This window comes from Taurulus bubalis (assembly GCF_910589615.1).
Source record: "Taurulus bubalis genome assembly, chromosome: 3".
In the NCBI taxonomy this organism is placed as follows: domain Eukaryota; kingdom Metazoa; phylum Chordata; class Actinopteri; order Perciformes; family Cottidae; genus Taurulus; species Taurulus bubalis.
The window spans coordinates 33,649,052-33,667,004 of record NC_136591.1 but is presented as its reverse complement, the minus strand read 5'-3'; the positions used below and the strand labels follow the sequence as shown (position 1 = coordinate 33,667,004).

The following is a 17,953-nucleotide window of genomic DNA, read 5'->3' as shown; positions in this document are numbered from 1 at the left end:
ATATAATTGCGTGAACGTTTGCTAAAGTGATGAATATCACACCGATTATTCACCATGACGACGCACACTCATAAAGTGCACACAGACCAACCATACCGGATATTAACGTCATGCATTCTGACTGCAGGGCAGAATTACACCAACTATATCCGCATAGGTGTGGATAAGTGTGAGTGATGTCGTCCACCGTCAGGGATGTCCTGCTGACCTCCAACAGCTGCATTGCTGGGACGGCTTCTAATCTAGACGATGGAATTGCCGATATCAATATATTGACTATATATAGAGAATAAACTATATGCACGCGGACTACAGTGACCTAAAAGGGCAATGCATGTGTAAAAATATGCATATGAATGGGTTTCTGCAAACCACGGACCCTCCGGTTCCATTAATTTCCCAGTCCGGTTATGAAAATCAATTTGCAGAGACTGGAGGCCACGGTTCTCGACCCTTTTTTAGGGGGGAGGGTTACCCTGAAAAGTAAAAATAATGTCTACTTCTCACCTACAGATTAAATAATCTGAAATAATGCGGCAAGTGATATGCATGATTAAAAACGAAATAAATAAAAACCAAATAAACACCGGTATGGATGTTCCTTTGAGCAGCACTGCGCAGCATTAAAGCGTAACCCTCCATTATCCAGCAGCAGCAGCCGTAATGCACGTTCTTACACCACTGCATTAATGACACAGCTGCAGGGGAGGAAGCTGCTGCTGCTGCGATTTCTACTCCTCATCCTATGAGCCCACAGCACCAACAGCATCACGCCATGTAGCCTTTTTATTTTTATTTTTTATTATTCTATTATTTCAATGTGGTCGCTGCAGATGGAGCAGCAGCAGCAGCAGCAGCAGCGGCATCTGTGCTGCTCAACGGCTCTCCGGCAGAGGAGAGGACCCATCTGCAGCCTCATTAACCGCTGAAATGCTAATGACCCAAATAGCTCATGTCGGCTAAAATGCAGAGGGGAGGGAGGGCAGGAGAGAGTAGGGGAGGGGAAGAGGGAGGGGGAGGGAGGTTGCCTTTGTGGGGGTCGGGCGTGTGTCAGAGCCTGTGTTAAAAAAAAATCTACAACACTTGAGTACACAGAATATTTTCAATAACTCAAATTATACCATAATGGATATTTATGTGGGCCCATCACATCGTTATAAATATTAAGGCTGTAGCGTTTTATACAATCAAAACTAACACAATACTCCTACTGTAATGTGTTATAAACATATATATATGTATATATTATATTACAGATGCATTCTATGTATTTGGTGTGTATCATTGGTGTGCATGCAGCCTTTTGCTCATATTTCAATCATATCAATAATAAGTTCCGCAGAGCACGACAGCACACTGCGGCTGCTGCAGATTTAGCGCAGATGAAAGGAGTCGGTGGGGGTTTAAAAACCACAAGGCCTGAAAAAAAAAATCTTGGATTTAAATGACTAAACGTTGCAGAGAGACTATTTTGTGGAAAACTGGACAACAATACCTTTTCAGCGGCAGGGTGCAGGATTAATGGCGCAGCTTTCTAATCTTTTTTTTTTTTTTTTTTTTTTTTTAAACCGTCAGCGGACATTTACCGATTTTTGATGTAGCTAAGACCTCCACAAACACACCGATACAGGAGCTTCCGTTCGTCCGGGGATAGAACGCTTTTAAAGCGGCGTACTTTGCGTGCGCCGCCCGGTCCGCGGTGCTCTCCTCTGGAGGTCCATGCAGGGATGCTGAGGATGCGGAGAGATGATGCGGGGGATGCGGAGGTCGGACCGTCCTTCTTCTGCAGCTGAATTGGAAAAAAATAAAAATAAAACGATTGTTTTTTGTTTGTTTGGTCTGCAGAAGAACTCTTCAAGCACCAAATAGTCCAAACCCAGAAGAGCACCGGAGCCAAGCGATATCCCAAGCCATCAGAAATCAGGTTTTGTGTGCGCTGGGTGCAGTCAGGAGGTGGATACAGTAGCCGTCTGGAAGGATGGAGGGAGAGAAGTTGGGCGCAGTCATAGGGAGAGAGGAGAGAGGAGGAAGGGGAGGGGCTGGTCCTCTGAAAGAGAGGGAGTCAGATGGAGCCGCCAGCTCTGTCCTCCCTCTGCTTGTCATCCTCTCCTGAGGATGGAGAGAGGAAAAGAAAGAGGGAGAGCATCTGCCCCATTCTGCCAACCAATTGAAACATCCGACTCTGTACTTAACCGTTGTTAATGCGGTGGTTTCATTTAAATGGTTTCAGGAAACAACATATTATATGGAGCAACTAGATCTGAATAAAACACAGGTCAACATAGGATAATACATTTTTTTGTCTTCTTTCTTGGAAGATTGGCTTTAATTTCAGTGCGTCAAAGTGTCAAATAAATGTGGTTAATGTTGCAGAGAATACAAATACTCAAGTGGCGTGCATGTATGTCCAAATTGTGCTTCATGATAGTACTTGAGGGAATGTAAATGTGCATTCCACCACTTCACATATCAGATACTAAACTCTGTCTTTACTCTCTATTCTCTTCACCAGGATGTGAAATTGTGCACAATCCTTCTGAATTATGGAGGACGCTCACCGTCACAGATGCTGACATATATGTTCCCCCCCAACATGAGCAGTGTTTCCTCCAGCTCGTCATCTGTCCCCCTTAGCCGTTCCCCTCCATGCGTACACACATACTGGAAACCAGTGGGCTGCTGGGGGGCTGTCGTGCACTCATTTGACTGCACCATTACAGCCGCAAACCATGAAATAATCAGCAGCGTCCATCTGACGGAGCCTCGTTCTCTTCAGCCAAGCATGAATTCCAGCTTTGCTATACTAAGAATACAACTGGAAAGTGAGTGTAGTTTTTCCAGACATTTTAATATTTGTGTGACAGTATTACATGGAAACATTTGTGCATATAAATTCCCTGATTAAAGCTTATTTCTGCCGCGTTTACATCTACATGATTAATTTCAGCATCGTGCATAAGCACGTTAAGATAAGTAAGTCAACTGAGTTCCCCAATAACCTAGGCTTTGTTTGATAATCATGGCGATGGATGATATAAGGGTGTGTATGGGACTTATAACATCACCACAACAAGAAGGAAGAAGGAAATAGGAGGAACATGGTGTTGATTGGGTCAAATGTGATGACAAAATCACAAGTTAAGACACGCCAGCACGTCTTTACAGTTCACACCACTTTGTACAACTGTGCAATATCCTTTGTCTGTTAAAGTTCTGCTTGTCTAATCTTAAAGGTATTGAAGGCCAGAGCAGTGGCCTCAAACCCAAATTACTGTGAGATTGTGGGTCAAACGAACTACCTCTGATACACCGGGGAAAATAGCTTATTAATTATTTACTATTGTCAATAGTAAATAAAAAAGTCAATAGTCTGCATTAAAACAAGGTAGATAGGTAGCTTTGGTTCTATGGCCTCCTATTGATATCATTTCCATACTTTGTCCCATATCCACAACTGTTTTTCTTATTGTTTCTTCCCCTGAGTTTTTTTAAGGAAGTAAAAAATAATCTGGATGGATGTTTGTTTTGTGTGTTTTATTCAGTCAATCATTACAATACAATACAATATTCTATATAATATACAAAACAGAAGGACTGTGTTTTCTGCAATACAGTTGTAAAATGTTTATTATATGTTTTTGCAGCACAACAGTTGGTAGTGTTTTGCAACAGCACTAAAGTCCATTCATAATTCTACCAAATGTAGCGTTATTGTACTTATTGGAAACGTCACACATACCCAATGTGTACGTCTCAACTAACTGATCAAATTGCGAAGTCGTCTGGTGAATTCGGCGCGCACGTGATGTAAATTAGATGAGTTAAAGAAGAAGAAAAGGAGCAAGAAGTTAAGAACTTCACAGAAGTAATTACTGCTTAGAGTCGGTGCTTGTGATAAAAAAAAAACAATCCGATTGGTTCTTGAGAGACAAATGTTTACATCACGAATATGATCCATTTAGCCATGTCGTTTTGTTAATTGTCACCGTTGTGTAACACGTGCTTGACGTTACACAAGCCTTGTGTTGACGTTAGGTAAGAGACCGCTGTCATGCAGCTGAGCTAACTGAGCTAACTGAGCTAGCTTTCGGTGTGCAGCAGGAGTGTGTCGGTGCGGATGGTCTCCTCCTCCAGGCTCCGTCTAGTTTGGCGTCATTTCGTCAACAGTAGCATGGGAGAGATGGGCTCCAAAGCCCAGATGCCGACTTCAGAGGCGGCGCTCCCGGGCCGGACCGACGTTATCAAAGTCTCCGGTAAGCTAGCTAGTTGTCCTGTTTGTACGTTAGCTTCTTTAGCGAGAATGGTGTAACTTTATCACACACTGACGTCACGTAGCGAACCAAAACGCATTGTTTTGCCGGTTTATTTTGGTGTCCTGGTTGTTTCGGGTGTACCGTTTGCGGTGTTGTCTTCCTTACGCGATGGGAACTGAATTCCTTAATAAAGACGTAGTTGAGGCAAGTAGCATAAACTTTAAATATAGCCATGTGTTAGGTTAGCACCTGCTGGTGCTACTGCGCGTGCGCATCTTGAACGCTGCATGGATATTGACACGCTTTGTTAAAAACTCTGTGCAGCTATTACAGTGTTATTAAACAGTGGTGCACAGAATTACTCGGAAAGTAGTTACACCACAGTGTCTTCCATTCAAAATGTTATTCAAGTAAAAGTACAAAAGTATTACCATCCAAACATACGTCAGGTAAAAATACTAATGAAGCAAAATGTCCCATTTCAGAATTTGAGCAGAATTATTTCCTTTTTTTATGTTACAATTTTGGAGGTAATTTAGTTACTTTATATACTGCTCTGTAACTAATGCATTCACCCAATTAACACTATTAAAGGTTCATTTTAAGATGACTATAAATACATCATGATTTATTGCATTTATTGCTGTTGATCGTGTCACACAGTCTCCCTCAGCAGATAGTTGTCCACAGGGGCACATAATTGCCTCTGAAGCCTGTCTAAGAGCTACACTTGTTTTGACCGACTCGCTTGTGGTATTTTTGTGCCGTGCACTTCTTATATCCATGTCATTTGTCAGTGCATATTGCCTGTTTTTGAGGCTACATTGAGAAGCCTTTATGAACCCTTATTGATAACTAACAGACATATATATATATATATATATATATATATATATATATATATATATATATATATATATACTCAAATGTTTCTGAGAGATCCTTTATATTCATATGCAAGAGAATACGGACACCCGATGTCAGCCAAAGTACGTAGTTCAATGTAAATAAATCCAAATGAAATGGTTCTAATGCATATTCTCAATGCACAGTATCTTTAACACTCACATGACCAACTCGATGCAGCCGTCCTGAGTAGTCCGATGTGAACCGCTAGTTGTAAAAATGGAAATCTGTGTTTGAATCAGAAAACTCTCAACCCATGTAAAATGAAAACTGTACTTCATCTTATTTTATTAGTTTTTCATTTCAATTCAATTTGGATCGAACACATGTAGACCTAATCATATCGCCACAATACTTATAATTTTCACTGAAAGTCTATAAAGATAAAGATCACAACACTGAAGACGTTGAATGAGGATATGAAGCATAACATAAGAGATGTAAGCAGCTTTATGAATATCAGTATTTTGATAATCCGTGCATTACTTAATCATTCTAAATCATAATTGTCACTTTAATGTGTAAATGGTTGAAACAGAAGTGTGTGTGCTGTGTGAGATAAGGGACTTTTTTTTTTGCTAACAGACCAACGGCAGCACCAAGTTGGCAGTTGGGGCATTTGGCACCAACCTGCCCCCTCTTCACTACAAGTGAGGACGCCGAGTCTTGGCACATGATGAATAGATCTGCACTGGCACTGAACAAAAGACCCAAGACACACACACACACACACACACACACACACACACACACACACACACACACACACACCACCCTCTGACATTAAAAAGAAAAAGATGACGTAATGAGTAGGAAGTGTAAAGGTTGCGTGGAGGAGATATTGACTCTGTGTTATTGGGGTTCAGTGTTCAAGAGACGGAGAGCAACGGAAGGTTGGGAGGAGTAGGAAGTCTAAGGCTTGAGTATTTCAAATTTAGTTGGGATCGATTTACTCAAAGTGTGCTCAGTATTTTTCGGATAGGAGGGGGTCGGACACGGGAAGGAGGATGTGGGTTAGGAGGGCGGGGAGGGGGGTCCGCCACGAAAATGACGATTGGGATGGATGGAATGGTTCAGACGGAGTGGCAGACATGCTGGAGCGTCGCCAAAGCTTCTCGGGAACGCTGCCACAATCGTGAGCGACGAAGAAAGAGCGAGGGAGCAGAGAGGAACGGAAAAGCCATGCCTGCAGTGGAGAGACTTGGCAGGGCTTCCCCTCCTTTGTCTGTCTGGCTCAGGGCTGCAGCGCCAGAGGAAATCAAGAAATGTCCAGGCGTGGTGGTGGCGGCGGCGGCGGATGGGGACAATCTCTGCCTCGCCTCGGAAAAAGACGAGAGAGAAAAAGTTCTTTCAAACGTCTGAAAACTTAGCTTCTGAAAGGGCTATGGAAACCTGCACCAAAAAAACGAAACGAGCGATTTTGTCTTTTTGATCGATATTCCCGCATTGGAGCCTCCAGACCCCAACGAGTTTTTGGAGACGGCGTGACCACACCATCGGATAAGCCGACCTGTGATTTTAATGGCAACAAAGTAAGATTTTGAAGGGCCAATCAACGTCTCTGAATCGGACAAGAGCGTGTGTTTGACCTCACAGGGTCCAAGCAGAGGAAGGCCAAGCAAGAGGTTTGTGGATGAATGCTTGTTGGATGTGTTTGACCAAATGAACTGGACGACAGTTGAAGTCTTTAGGAAAGATGGTTTCTTTAATTTAAGCACAAGATCTTGATATTCGAGTTAAAACAAGGTATTTTTTGGTCAAATTTTCTTTTTCTGAAAACTGACCCGGAGGGTTAGGAAGTAGGCCAAGTCAGGCCAGACATCTTTAACTTGAAGACCAAAGCCGGTGTTTCCATAGTGTTTAACCTGTTGAGTATCTTTAGCCAGTTGAGTTGGTTGACGTTGAGTTGGTTGACGTTGAATCGGCGCGTTTGGATTTTCGATTCAGAACTTTCATTCACCAAAACAGTGGTTTGACCAAACAAATGGATCCATTTAGTAGATTTCCAGAGCGTTTAATCATATCCCATGGTCTTTATCAGCAGGTGCAGTGCCCTTAGTTGTGATTGGATTTTAGATGGTCAGATTTCCACTTGAAAGAATAACTTATTGATGCCGTTTTCACCCCAAAAGATTTGCGAAATATTCGCGTGAGTAGATTACATGTTAAATCAATGCACAGACGGCGAAAATTCGCTTTTTCGCCGGGTGGCGCGATAGAGGCGAAAAGGTGTTGCAAATATTCGCTTTTTCGCCAGAGTTGAAATATTGCAACGCTGAGTTGCGAAAGCCAATCAGAGTTGAAAAGCTCTGCCCGGCATCACCACCGTCTTGCCGTTGCTGAATCAAACTGCTGCTGTGTGCGCCTACGGATAATATTATGAACCCAGACATGGGGCGTTTGATGTTCCGACGTTTGTGCGACTTCCTCAACCAGTATAAAGCAGAACTAGTGGTTATTTCAATGGTGAATGGCGGAAATGGTAAATGTTTTCACAGAGTAAAGCCACAGAGATAAGCCCCGCCCCCTTTCCGCAGCGAATGGTTACGAAACAGCAAATTAACCACATAAAGTCGAGCGAGTAAACTCAGGCGAAAAAGCGTTGCGAAAATTCACAACTCTTTTGGTGTGAACACGGCATGAGAGGCTGAAAAACAGGGTTTTGCTGCTCTCGGTGGTGTCAGAAGTGCAGCTGTAACCACACCCATCAGTGATGTCACCGGGTCCGAGAGTACACCTGTACATCACTGCAGCGAGGGGAAAAGTGAAGCCGCTGGAGGCCAACAACAACGAGATCTTTAGTGAGCGTTAAGTTATCTTTATTAAGTTCTCCCATGCTTGCTTAGGAGATGAATTTAAAGTGTTTTTCTTGATCTTGGAACCAGCAGTTGACAATATAATCTCTCCACAAGGTCTGTTTCTTCTGGTGCTTTCGACTGTAGATGAGAGATTGTTTATGGATCATAAATAATGGGTTTGACGTGTGTATTTTATTTGAAATCCTGTGAGTTTAAAGAAAAATAATGCTTTGAAACTGGGCAGCAGTTCTTTTATGCTTCAGCTCTACTTTTAAACACCTTCATATTGTCATATTCTTCAAACTGGAGACATTTCTACACTGTTGGTGCTGTTTCTTATGGCAGATTCAGTAATGAAAGTAAGTTTAAATGGAAAATTAATGGAAATAAAGAGTAGATGACCATTTACAAGCCCCAGTTACCTCTAACAGTGTAATAACTTCAGAATTATGAAATAATGAAAGCTGAATGGTATCAAAAGTGTCTTAACCCGGTGGAATTAATCACTTTCTCAGTGGTTTCCGACATCTCATTGATAAATCTAATACATGCTACTTGTATTCTGATGTTACCTGGACATTGATACCACTAGTTGACATTTTACTACTCCCTGTGTGTGGAGGGCCACACAGACACTCAGAGGGGTGAAACACGTAAAACAAAAGCCTAATTAAGGAATCAATGTCATCCTCATTACAGCTTAATGCAGATGCATTCAGACATCCGGCATCGGGTCTTTTAATTGGCAGGTATACTTGTACTAGGGTGTAAATCATTATTATTGCAGCTTTTGGTTTTATGTTAGTAAGACCGTGAGTTCAAGATTTCAAGTAAAAACAAAAAACGTAAGGTTGTTTCTGCGAGTTGAAGCCAAAAAAATCCCTTTGTCAGCTGTTTTGATTCCCTCCATATGGACATCTCTAGCAGTCCAACTAACAGTTAGCTCACTTAGCTTTAGCCGAGAGATAGAATAACTGTGTTCATGTTTTCAGTCTCAGTCAAGCTGCAGTAAAAGTGGACTGCGATGAACCATCAATGGTCCAGTGGTGAAATGGGAAAACAATTGACCTTTATCATTTTGAGAACGTATTTAGGAATAAATATCAAACATGTATTTCCCCCCTTGATACATCTTTATGTTTATTAAATGCTTGTGGGTTTTGATCGCTCAGACAAAATAAGCAATTTAAAGATGTGACTTTGGACGATCTTTCCTCCATTGTCTGTTCAATTCCTCAAGAACCATTGTGTAGGAGTGGTGAGGTCCAATAATACACCCCTCCGCTCACTCCTCCCTTTCCATGCTTGTAGAAGACTCACGGTGGCCTTCAGGTAACGTTAAAAGTGCCACATGTCCCTATCTAGTGCCAGTGTTATTGTTGGTGGGACACAAGGAACATTGTGAAGCGGTCACTTGTGGTTCTGGGTAATTGCGACGACGGTTCTCCCTATTTTCTGAATTTTTACAAAACAAGCAATCAATTTAATGCAAAAAATAATCCGCAGATTACTGTGTAACAAAAATAATCATTAGTACATTACTACAACAGATGGATCCTGCTTTTATATTAATGCATGAGTGATAATACTCTAATGTTATAATATACACTATAATAGTACAGCAGTCTTGGGATGTTTGTTTGGTAATTGTACTTTTACTTCAGTAAAGGATCCCAATACTTCCACCCATCACCTCTGGGTGGAATGTCCTCCTGGTGTCCTCGTCTGGTTTATCAGACACTCAGGGGACCGGGTGAATCCAGGTGACGCCGCATCGGTCCGTCCGTCACGTCTCTTGAACGCGTTCAGCGGCTGCGCAGCGTGATCAAGGTTCAGCCGCTCCTCAATCCATCTTGCCGTTGTCACGGCAGTTACCACGACAACGCAGGAGGGAAAGCAGCGAACGAAAGTGCGTTTCTGTGTGTGCGTGCGCGGCTCCATCAGCAGGTGGCCCGATAACCTTGAAGGGCATAACGACGGGCGTTTAAGGAGGAGAACGCGAGCGACATAACGGATGAGGGACCTATTAGATCGGCGGAGAAGAAAAGATGGAGGGGAAGAGAAACGAGACGGAGGCTGAGAGTTGAACTGTGCTGTCGCTCAGAAATCCAACGTCTGTGTTTTCTCCGATTCATAATGAGTGCTTTTTTTTGTTGTTGGTACTTTTAGTATATGTGCTTTCACTGAGTATGTTCACACAGCGGTATTACTACTTTAATTTAAGTAAAAGATCAAAGTACTTTTTCTGCTAAACATAGCAACAATAACGTGTGCTCTACACAGGTCACCCAAATATAATAATGTACACAGCATGATGAAGAGCAGCCCTCATATGCCGTATCATAAATGTGTATCGGAGTTAATAAAAGCCTGTATACATGCTGCAATAAACACCCTCTCCCATCACTTATTAGATATAACTAAACCTGTGTGCCAAATGCCGAATATCTCCCGAGCGTTTTCGAGTCGACGTCGACGTTGTCCAGGCGTACAGCGCAATTATGTGCGAGTGCAAAAACACATTACTTGAATGAACACTGTAGATGTACACAGCAAAGCAGTATTACAGTTTCCCCGTCTGAAAGGGTCCAGTCAGCCCACCGTCTTCTAAGTGCATTTCCTACACACACACACACACACACACACTGCTAATGGCTCTGACTGATCGATCACAGACACACACACACACACACATTTACCCCGACCACCACTCTAGCACACACACCTGTCAATCAAGTGTTTCAAAGGTTTCGAGACGATGACCGAAAGGAGAACAAAACAGGAAGCACGCATTTAAAAGGTGGAGAAGGTTCGCTGGACATGATTCAATGTTGTTTCCGCGGCATGTGCACTCGGTGCCCGGAACAATAGAGACCTCGTATCGGGGGTTTCGCACTACGTCATCTTCACATCCTCCGACATCGGTCCTTCAGGGAAAAGGGGATCTGTGGTTCCACTTTTATTAAATCACTTCCCAGGTTTCCCACAAACACAAATGTAAATGTATTTAAAAATCGTTGGGTCTTCGTGTTTCTTAAAGCCATTATTATCTTTCTTTCCAGGAAACTTCTTGGAAATGATTTATTCTGAAATCCTGTTATTTGACAGAAAATGCCTTTTACCGTTATTGAGAGGTTGTTTTCTCCTGACTAGATGCTTCAGGATCTGACTCAAGATGTTTTTTTTATTTTTGTAATTAGGAAGCTTATTGCAATGTTGTCGGTTTGAGACCGAGGTCTTCAGGGAGCCACAATGTGGAACTGGACCTAGAATGGACCTGTGGAGAACCTAAAGACGATGGAATTGATGTTCAGAAAGGAGACCCCGTCTAAAAAGACCAGATCCAAACGGACCCAAATAGAGAAAGAACTCGCATTTTAACGTCTGCGCGACGCAGACACAACTTCCTGGGGGAAGCTCTGCACGTTCATCATTTTTAAAGGCTGGCGTTTATTGTTTCCACCACATTTCACACACAAGTGGAAGCATCTCCTTAACAACAGCCTTGGCCATTGTGTCCGAAGCCCATTGAAGCCCACAAAAGCAGTTTTTTCCCCAACATAAAACCCTTAACATTTTTTTTATATATATCCTGAAAAGAGGACACGTCTTTCCGAGGCTGTCAGCGGCAGGACAATGAGGATCAACACTGATGGTCGTGATGATGGGCAGTAATAAAAACGATGATGGCAATCAGAGTAGCTGATTTAGAGGCTCGCGTAGAGGGAGGGAGGTTCTGCTGTAGCGGGAAGAAAGAAGTGGAGAAGGAGAGATGGGTGGAGGAGGGAGACGTGAAAAGGGAGGCTGATAAGAAAGGAGGGAGCAGGAGGAAGAGGAAGAAACCAGGCAATCAGAGAGAGCGAGAGAGACACGGGTGGAGGAGGGAGGGAGGGAGGGGTACTTTGTAGATTTAATTGCAGTGCAGTTAAGGCAATCTTTTCTGTGTGTGTGTGTGTGTGTGTGTGTGTGTGTGTGTGTGTGTGTGTGTGTGTGTGTGTGTGTGTGTGTGTGTGTGTGTGTGTGTGTGTGTGCGCGTGCGTGCGTGTGCGTGCGTATCCAATATCCACTAGCTAGACATTAGCTGCAGTGTTTCATTCATCACTGTCAGGTCTGGAGCTCCAGGGGGGAGGGAAAGGGGGAGCCCTGGACGTCCAGGCCGAAGCCCCTCTCCAGGCTGGTGGGGAGGGGGGCAGCATCGGGAGGCCGGGTCTGGTGTCCAGCCTGTAGGAAGAGGGAAACGGGTAGCAGAGGTGGGAATGCCTGCCAAACTAACGGCTATTGTGAGAATGTTAGCATGCTAGCGTTAGCATTTGTTAGAGCCTCAGAGCAGCAGATATATATATATAATACTTTCTCAATATATAGCTGTTTCAGATAAATAAAAGATTAGCACTGAACATACATCGTATCATTTGGTCTATGTAGATTATCAGTCCTAAAATTATAATCTTTTTATCGATTCATCTTATTCAGTTTTTCATTTGATTAGTAGTTGTATAACAATTCATTTACCCAAAATAAATATTCTGATTCATGTTTTGTTTATTTTTGGATTCAATCACGTCCTCAAACAAATGTAACAATGTGTCAGATGCCTGATCAGGACAAAACTGGTCTGAATTTAATCACTCTGTCATAGTGACCCATGTCGATGTTAATCAGGGAGTTCTTTTGACCATTTCCTGGCAATTTACAGACAAAATAATTGATTTATTCTTTGGAAACATTTGCAGACAGATTGATTGATAACGTGATGTAGGAAAAAAACAATCTTTATGTGCGTCCTGGAGCTTTTGGGCAGGGCTTCTGAACCTTTAGTTACTTAAAGGTGCACTATACAATATTCAGAGCATTAATATTGCAGCAAACAGCTGCTGTCTATGAAAAGAAATAGTGACGTATTGTCGACCAGAAAAGAAAAAAGTGCTTTAGTTTACATGGCGGGCCTTTTAGTGCGTGTTAGCACCTTTTGAGGCCCTCTTCTCAGTGTTAACCGCCTTCCCAAATAAATCAGATAAAAAAGGTTATGAATCAAAATTGAATGTATACAAGGTCGTATTTCCTCAGCACACGCTTTGGAGCGTTTTTTTTTTACAATTTAAGTCGTTTTTTTTCTTCTTTTTGTCCCCACGTAATAGTACGCGCTACTGTGATTGTGTATTTGGCTCCAAGAGCTGCTAAACCACAGGTGACCCACACTCAATACCGTGCCTGAACGCCTCCCGTATATACGCTCCTTCATTATGCTTCTAGTGCACAATGGAAGGACAACAAGTTAAGAAAGAAGCGCAGTAAGTTGACTGTGACGCAGGAGCCTGACTCAGCATCTCAGTCAGCTCTGTGTGCCGGGTGACGTGAAGATACTTTGTCTTCTGCTTTATCCTGGATTGGCAAAATGTAGTAAAACGTTCTCTGCATAATAATTTATCCAGCATTCATACGTTAATGTAAGCGTACAGTGTATCATATATATATATATATATATATATAGTCAATATACAGGAATGACTTAAACGGCGACCTATTTATTTTTATCTTTTTATATGGTACATTAAAAAGTGATGGACGCGATGAAGCTGATTCTGAAGCGGCTCTGCCTGCCTTCACCCAAGCGTGTAGGCCTGAGCTGAAATAGAGCAGCACTAATGGTGTGTGTGTGTGTGTGTGTGTTTGTGTGTGTGTGTGTGTGTGTGTGTGTGTGTGTGCGTGCGCGTGTGCATGTGTGTGCGCACCGCAGATGTCACCATGGATATAGGCCTGTTCTGTGATCAGGCTTATCATTGTGACAGGATTTTGGGCCGCGGAAGAGGCTGGGAGGCAGGCTGGCTGCTCACACGCACACATTTGTACCCAAAAAAAACGTTTGATGTGAAGTGTCCTGAAGTGCCTCCTAACCTCGTTCGCTGCTCTCTACCGCAGAGTAACAGAAAATTAGTCGCCAGTATAAACCAGTCAGAAACCACCCTTTTAATATAGTTGAAATAAACGTCATTCTGCTCACGGACACAACCTGCAAACAAGATATTTTGTGTACTTCTTGATGCACATCCTTAATATGTTTGTGTTAATTCAAGGTTGAACGATGCTGCGCAGAACAGAACAGTCTCTCTCTCACACACGCACACACGTATTGTTTGCATCCGACCTCACACAAAAATTATTCAATTAATCAACAAAAGGTGTTGTTATCAAATCCAGTGAGATAAAGGCAACGACGAGAGCAGACGTTTCAAAGGAGTGCAGCACGGAGTAATTACTTTCCAGAAAAATGCCTCTGTATTTACTGTGTGTGTGTGTGTGTGTGTGTGTGTGTGAAGGTTAAGATAACTGGAGAATATAAATGAATGTATTTGAAAAGGTATTTATTTTCTATATCACTTTCTTTTGCTGTGGTTGGGAAATGATTTATTCCTCGTCTAATCCCTGTGTGGTTATTTTTAGGTGACAGTGTATTCACTAGTTGCCGCTCTGCTCAGTGTCTGGCAAAATGGAGAGAGAGGAGACATGACTTTCACATTCCTGCTTGTGTTGATTACAAAAAATAAAATAATGTTTTACAGAGCCAGGCTACCCGTTTCCCTCTGCTTCCAGGCTTTGTGCTAAACTAAGCTAATATTCTCCCAAGGCTCTCACTCCATTAATTAATTAATGGTTCCGTAAGATGCTGCTGCTAAGACCTCTGCTCAGGTTGAAGATTGACCTGAGCTCTAACGAGGTCACACATCTTCATCTACCAATAAGAATGAAGAAGGTGTCCTAACGGGTCAGGCAGTCAGTTTAAACACGGCCACAGAAATACCCTAATTTGAGAGAGCTATCGATCTTCTCATTTAACTCTGGGGAAGAACTCTCGTGCTCGCATGTTGGATCAAAGCCCGGTGAGATTTTCTCGCCAGCCACAAATAGGATGACAATTTTTTCCCCTGTGCAGCACCAGGTCGGCAGTTTTCAAGTCAAACCTGCAAATCCTGCACAGACATTGTTAAAACAAAGAAAGAAAAAACAAACATGCTTGCAGAAGCAGTTCAAATGGCAGCGTGAGCCTGATTCCATGGTGCAGAAAACTCAGAAATGTAATGAGCTCACACGCGTTCCGGTGTCTTTGCTGAACCAAAGCCAGACATCAAGTCTTGTGCAGGAAAGCCACAGAGCCGGTTGACAACTTTGATAACGGGAACCTTTTCCCCGCACAGTCTTTTTTGATGATTCCAGAAATAACTGTACTGGGGTGTGTGCGTGTGTGGTGTCGAGGAGACTTATTAGTGAAGAAAAGTGTGGACATCTCGGAGCATGTCTGCGATTATAGAGGTACTGTAGAAAAAAGATGGTAGACAGACATCTGCATCCTCTGCCTCCAGCTTTTGTTTTATTTGTAATCACGCTCAATGTGCGCGTGCGTGTGTATGTATGCATTATATATACACACGCACACACACACACACACACACGCACACACACACACAGCGAAATAAACAATTTAAATGTAAATGTCAGTGGGAAAAGACAATATGTCCAGACAGAATACTAATGAGTAGTGTGTGCGTGTGCTTGTCCATGTGAGTGTAAGTGCACGTGTCTGTAGCCAGTAATGAACATGCCTTCGCTGCTCCCCAAAGGCAGCCATTACTAACACACACAGAAGATAATGTGAGAGGAGGAGGGGGATGAGGAGGAAGAGTATCTTTACCCTTATAAAGTAGTAGGATCTCACATTTTCATTTTGAAATCGTGGAGATGTGTCAGGTGTGGGGTAAGGAGAGGACCCAAACGCCATTGCAACAGTTGAAAGTAAATTTATTCCGTAAAACAAAACTTAGGACAGGCTTCAAAACGGGACGTGGAACGAACAAAAACATAACCAGGAATCCAAAAGACAGGAACAAGACCGAACTACTCACGAACAGACAGGGGAAAAACCAGTACAATCCGACCAGGGGACAGGCGACAAACAGGGTTTAAATACAAGAGGAGGGTAACGAGGAACAGGTGGAAACAATGAGGGCAGCACAGGTGAAAGGAATACACAATCAGGGAACAGGGCGGACAGACAATCACGGGGACAGGAAGTGCAGAAACACAGAGGACACACAAGACAAGGACTTCACAATAAGACAGGACACCAAACAAACCAACATCATAACAGAGATGGACAAGTTCTTGACGGCTGATGCTCCTTTGGAGTTGGGGCCGATTCCTCCGGAGCTTTAAAAGGCGACCAGTTGACTCTTTTTGATTGTTCACCGCTATCAGCATTGGAAGATATAATGTGTCTCGCAGACTTTTACTCTACCGAACAGGCAATGAAGGGCGACGCGCTGTGTGTGATCATATTGAAGTTATGTTCAGCCAATCAAGGAAAACCATTCAGATAAACCCATCAAATAAGACACAGACAATATACGGTCAACAAGCATCAAAAATGAAAACGGCATAGTTCATAAAGCAATGCTATTGCTTTCATGTTGCTTTCAGCGTATGTGATTTATTGTTATTATATGTATTTCCTCTCTTTGACTGTAACGTCTAACTTACAATAATTCAGTTCTGTCTTTAATGTATACTGCACGTCATCATCTCTTTATATTATTACGTCTATATCTATCAAACATGTTTCAATTCGTTTTATTTTAAGTTTAGGCTCATTTAATATAAATTGACTGGATGATTATGGCATTTTTTTCTTTTTTCTTGCGTTTGGATCCGAAGCAAATGTTGTGCACAAGCTGATGGAACCTACAACAGGAATACTTTGTGACGGGAAGCTAAATTCACAGCAGGGACCGTAAAGGGAATCGAAGTGAGGAGCTGCTGCACCCAACCAACCAATCAGGATGGACAAATCCTTCCTCCTCCTCACAATACAGAGGGAGAGGAGAATGTGTCTCTGAAGATGTCTGTCAGTCTGTCTGTCAGTCTGTCAGACAGTCGGACTGACATCTGGATGAAAGGCTGCTGGTGCAAGTCTGCTCACAAATCGTGCTTTGATGTGTGTGTGTGTGTGTGTTTGTTTGTTTGTTTGGAGGACTGCTGATTGGTTGGCAGTATCCATCTGGCTGCTTTTGTCTATAGGCATGCTGCTCCACACAACAATTATGCTTCCATGCATGAACAGTGTGCGTGTGTGCGCGTGTGTGTGTGTGGATAAGGGGGAGTGTGTGAGGAGGAGGAGGGGCGATCCAGATGTTGGGTTCATTCTCATTCTACTCCATCCCATTTATTTTAATCCATCTCCCTCCCCCCACAGCATTTTACAGAAAGCCATCTGTATACACACACACACACACACACACACACACACACACACGTACTTACGCGCAGCCTCCGGCATGCTAACGCTAATGCGCGTTAGCTCAGCCAGGTGGCTGGGTGACCTCAAATGGGTCCTGGTGCACCTCTGGCTGTGTGTTGATTGGAGTGAATGCAGCTGCTATGAAGTTCTGCAGAGCTGCTCGGCACTGTTTAAGTGGGTCACTGTGTGTGTGTGTGTGTGTGTGTGTGTGCGTGTGCGTGTGCGTGTGCGTGCATGTGTGTGTCTCAGTTGAATTCAGCACTGTATTATGGTGGTGGTAGAGTGTTATGAAAAATTTAGGTTTTCATTTAAAATATGTATTGTACATACGGCGAGCTTTTTTCTTTTTCTTTTTAAAGGACAGGGGAAATCACTTCAGAATACATTGTAACCAAAAGACACGTCCACTGAAAAGTTAGCAGCAACATTAAAAATGCTCTTCCATGCATTCATTAGTGGTAAAAAAACAGAATGGAGCCTGCATAATGAGTACTTTCTGAACTCTCAGTAGTCTAAGTAACACTTAATGAGGTGTTCTTCTTCTTCTTCTTTTGCTGAAGCAAAGGATCCGCGGACGCCACTGTGTTACTCGTGTCTTATTGCGATTGCATTGCAGAAATTGATGAGCAATCCCTTGCAGGTTGAGTACGGCGTAATCAAAAAGACACGTCTCTCATGTTCTCCCTCTATCGTTCTCTTTGGAGTGA

The 17,953-nt window shown here is 42.9% G+C and overlaps 1 protein-coding gene across 1 annotated transcript in view; it reads left to right on the top strand.

Annotated features, from left to right (window-relative positions):
- The first annotated feature begins 4,090 nt into the window (after positions 1-4,090).
- Positions 4,091-17,953, top strand: part of msraa (methionine sulfoxide reductase Aa) — a 30,492-nt gene continuing 16,629 nt past the window's right edge. Inside the window, exon 1 of the mRNA XM_079214691.1 lies at positions 4,091-4,253. Coding sequence (XP_079070817.1) covers positions 4,118-4,253 — 136 coding nt within the window. The 5' untranslated portion in view covers positions 4,091-4,117. The remainder of the gene's footprint in view (positions 4,254-17,953) is intronic.